The 4,296-nt window shown below is 48.8% G+C and overlaps 1 protein-coding gene across 1 annotated transcript in view; it reads left to right on the top strand.

Moving 5' to 3' along the window:
- Window positions 1-608: 608 nt before the first annotated feature.
- The window catches only part of LOC122542508 (threonine--tRNA ligase 1, cytoplasmic-like), a 59,788-nt gene continuing 56,100 nt past the window's right edge, over window positions 609-4,296 (top strand). Inside the window, exon 1 of the mRNA XM_043680309.1 lies at window positions 609-925. Within this exon, the coding sequence (XP_043536244.1) occupies window positions 692-925 (234 nt within the window). The 5' untranslated portion in view covers window positions 609-691. The remainder of the gene's footprint in view (window positions 926-4,296) is intronic.

The following is a 4,296-nucleotide window of genomic DNA, read 5'->3' as shown; positions in this document are numbered from 1 at the left end:
TTTGGAGATGCTGGTTTTGGACTGGGGTGTACAAAGTTAAAAATCACACAACACCAGGTTATAGTCCAACAAGTTTAGTTGGAAGCACACTAGCTTTCGGAGCGACACTCCTTCATCCTCCACAATCACCTGATGCAGGAGCGTCGCTCCGAAAGCTAGTGTGCTTCCAATTAAACCTGTTGGACTATAACCTGGTGTTGTGTGATTTTTAACTTTGTGCACCCCAGTCCAACACCGGCATCTCCGAATCAGGTTTATTTGGAAGCACTAGCTTTCAGAGCGCTGCTCCTTCATCAGGCGGTTGTGGAGAATAAGGTCCACAGAAATACAGCAAAAACTTTCAGTATGATTTCACTGAAATTATATATTGGATTGTCCAGGTCTTTTGATTATATAATTTCAGTTGCATCACACTGTAAACTTGGCATAAATTCTGCGATCATGATCTTATACACTACAAAAGCGATTGCGCTGGGCCGGCGGCGGTTAGTGCGGTTGCGCCGTGCCGGTGGCGGTTAGTACGATTGCGCCGAGCCGTCAGTGGCCATTGCGGTTGCGCCGTGCCGGTGGCGGTTAGTACGATTGCGCCGAGCCGTCAGTGGCCATTGCGGTTGCGCCGTGCCGGTGGCGGTTAGTACGATTGCGCCGAGCCGTCAGTGTCCATTGCGGTTGCGTTGTGTTGTGTCGTGCAATGGCAGCCGTGTGGGAAGTTGAGTTGCGCCTGTCTGCGCAGGAGGTGCAGTTGTACCAACTCAGTGCCACCTTGGAGCGGTTGCAGCGGGAGTGTGAGGAGGTTCTGGGCGGTCCGGAACTGCAGTGTCTCAGAGAGGAGAACGAGAAGCTCAAATACCGGCGGCTGCATCTGGAGCGTAGCCTTCGGGCTGAGCTGGGCAAGACGCCGCAAGAGAGATGGACCGAAGCCCAGGTACCGGTGACCCACTCATTGGGCTGTCCTCTCGTTTCTCCAGATCACAAAGTCCTGTTTTTCTGCTCGTTTGCAACTTGTCTCAGAAATCTACGATATAGGTTATACAGCATGGAAACAGACTCATAGGCCCAACATTAGTTAGGGATAGGGTCTGGATGGGATACTCTTCAGAGGGCCATAGAGCCATAGGGATGTACAGCATGGAAACGGACCCTTCGGTCCAACCTGTCCATGCCGACCAGATATCCCAACCCAATCTAGTCCCACCTGTCAGCACCCGGCCTATAGCCCTTCAAACCCTTCCTATTCATATACCCATCCAAATGCCTCTTAGATGTTACAATTCTACCAGCTTCCACCACATCCTCTTGCAGCTCATTTCACACACGTACCACCCTCTGTGTGAAAAAGTTGTGCCTTAGGTCTCTTAGATCTTTACCCTCTCACCCTAAACCTATGCTCCTCTAGTTCTGGACTCCCTGACCCCAGGGAAAAGACTTTGTCTATTTATCCTATCCATTCCGCTCAGAATTTTGTAAAGCTCTATAAGGTCACCCCTCAGCCTCCACTCCAGGGAAACAGCCCTAGCTTGTTCAGCCTCTCCCTGTAGCTCAGATCCTCCAACCCTGGCAACATCCTTGTACATCTTTTCTGAACCCTTTCAAGTTTCACATCTTTCCGATAGGAAGGAGACCAAAATTGCACGCAGTATTCCAAAAGTGGCCTAACCAGTGTCCTGCACAGCTGCAACATGACCTCCCAACTCCTGTACTCAATACTCTGACCAATAAAGGAAAGCATACCATACGCCTTCTAATCCATCCTATCTACCTGTGACTCCACTTTCAAGGAGCTATGAAGCTGCACTCCAAGGTCTCTTGGTTCAGCAATACTCCCTAGGATCTTACCATTAAGTGTATAAGTCCTGCTAAGATTTGCTTTCCCAAAATGCAGCACCTCGCATTTATCTGAATTAAACTCCATCTGCCACTTCTCAGCCCATTGGCCCATCTGGTCCAGATCCTGTTGTAATCTGAGGTAACCCTCTTCGCTGTCCACAACACCTCCAATTTTGGTGTCATCTGCAAACTTACTAACTGTCCCTCCTATGCTCGTATCCAAATCATTTATGTAAATGACAAAAAGTAGGGGGCCCAGCACCGATCCTTGTGGCATTTCACTGGTCACAGTCCTCCAGTCTGAAAAACAACCCTCCACTACCACCCGCTGTCTTCTACCTTTGAGCCAGTTCTGTATCCAAATGGCTAGTTCTCCCTGTCTTCCATGAGATCTAACCTTGCTAATCAGTCTCCCATGGGGAACCTTGTCGAACACCTTACTGAACTCCATATAGATCACATCTACTGCTCTGCCCTCATCAATCATCTTTGTTACTTCTTCAAAAAACTAAATCAAGTTTGTGAGACATGATTTCCCACGCACAAAGCCATGTTGACTATCCCTAATCAGTCCTTGCCTTTCCAAATACATGTACATCCTGTCCTTCAGGATTCCCTCCAACAACTTGCCCACCACCGAGGTCAGGCTCACCGGTCAATAGTTCCCTGGCTTGTCTTTACCGCCCTTCTTAAACAGTGGCACCATGTTTGCCAACAGTGTGGACTTGTTGGGCCGAAGGGCGTGTTTCCACACTGTAAGGAGGGGTAAGTTTTTCACAGTGTTGCATGTACAAAATAGAACAGTATAGGCCCTTGTACAGGTTCCACCTTTCCCAGAAGGTATAGAATACAGCGCAGAACAAGCTCTTCGGCCCACGATGTTGCACCGACCTGTGAACTAATCTAAGCCCTTCACCCTACGCTATCCCAAAATCATCTATGTGCTTATCCAAGGATTGTTTAAATCTCCCTAATGCGGCTGAGTTAACTACATTGGCAGGCAGGGCATTCCCTGCCCTTATCATTCTGAGTGAAGAACCTTCCTCTGACATCTGTCTAAAATCTATCACCCCTTAATATGTAGTTATGCCCCCTCATACAAGCTGAGATCATCATCCTCGTAAAAAGACTTTCACTGTCTAATTCCCTTATCGTCTTGTATGTCTCTATCAAATCCCCTCTTAGCTTTCTTTTCTCTAATGAGAACAGACCCAAATCTCTCAGCCTTTCCTCATAAGACCGTCCTTTCAGACCAGACAACATCCTGGTAAATCTCCTCTGCACCCTTTCCAATGCTTCCACATCCTTCCTGTAATGGAGCGACCAGAACTGTATACAATATTCCAAGTGTGGCCGCACCAGCGTTTTGTATAGTTGCAGCATGACATTACGGCTCTGGAATTCAAACCCTCTACCAATAAAACCTAACACACCGTATACATTCTTAACAGCACTATCAACCTGGGTGGCAACTTTCAGGGATCTATGCACAGAGGAACCTCAATTATCAGAATATTACATTATCCGAAGGAGATTTCGAGGTCCCAGTAGAAACATTACATCAAAGAGCTGTTTCAGCCCTGATCACGTCTTTTGTTTACAGTGATTAAAAACGATCTCGGTTCACTGACACACTGACATGCTGCCAAGAACAGTCCTGGACATCGATGGGAGCCCAGGCACCATCTCTAAATGAGTGACCACCCGCCCTCTCTCCCGGTCCCTGCAGTTCTATGCGGTGGTGAACCCTAAACCCCCCGTTCCCCAGATATTCTCTCCAATATTGTCCTGTACAGGGCAGAGGTAAAACTTGTCAAAAAGTTGTGTGTGTGTGTGCGTGCGCGTGTACTCTATTTAGAGACTTACCCCACAAAGGCAGCAGCAGTCTTACTGTTGATGTACAGTCTGGCTGCCCGGAGTGGAGCTGGCAGGGACGGGGTTGGGGGGTGGTGTTGGATGGGGTGGGGGGGGTGTTAGATTGGGGTGAGGGGCGGGGGCTCACCTGCAGTGTGGTGCAGTCTCCTGACTGGGGAACCGACTTAAAGAAAAACTCTGAGCCCCAGAGGAGAGGCATTGAATTGATTAACTGAACACAGAGGAACCTCGATTAACCAAATATCAATTATCCGACAGAGATCTTGAGGTCCCGATAAAAACGTTACATGAAAGATGTGTTTCCAACACTGATTGCGTCTTTTGTTCAAAATGATTAAACAGGCGCCGTCTCCAAATGATGGACCTCCCGTACTCACTCTGTCCCCGCACTTGCCCTGGAGGTCTACAGAGAGGTGTACCTAAACTCCCTTCCCCAGTTAATTTCTCCAACATTGTCCTATACAGCGTTGGGGGCACTGAGTGTGGGGGGAGGGTGTTGGGTGGTGTTGGGTGGGATTTGGGGGTGGCATTAGACAGGGTTGGGGTGTGGGAGGTGGGCAGGGTTGGAAGAGTTTGGGGGGTGGGGTTGGACGG

Source organism: Chiloscyllium plagiosum, chromosome 40 (assembly GCF_004010195.1).
Source record: "Chiloscyllium plagiosum isolate BGI_BamShark_2017 chromosome 40, ASM401019v2, whole genome shotgun sequence".
Classification (NCBI taxonomy): Eukaryota; Metazoa; Chordata; class Chondrichthyes; order Orectolobiformes; family Hemiscylliidae; genus Chiloscyllium; species Chiloscyllium plagiosum.
This window is presented reverse-complemented; position numbering and strand designations above follow the sequence as displayed.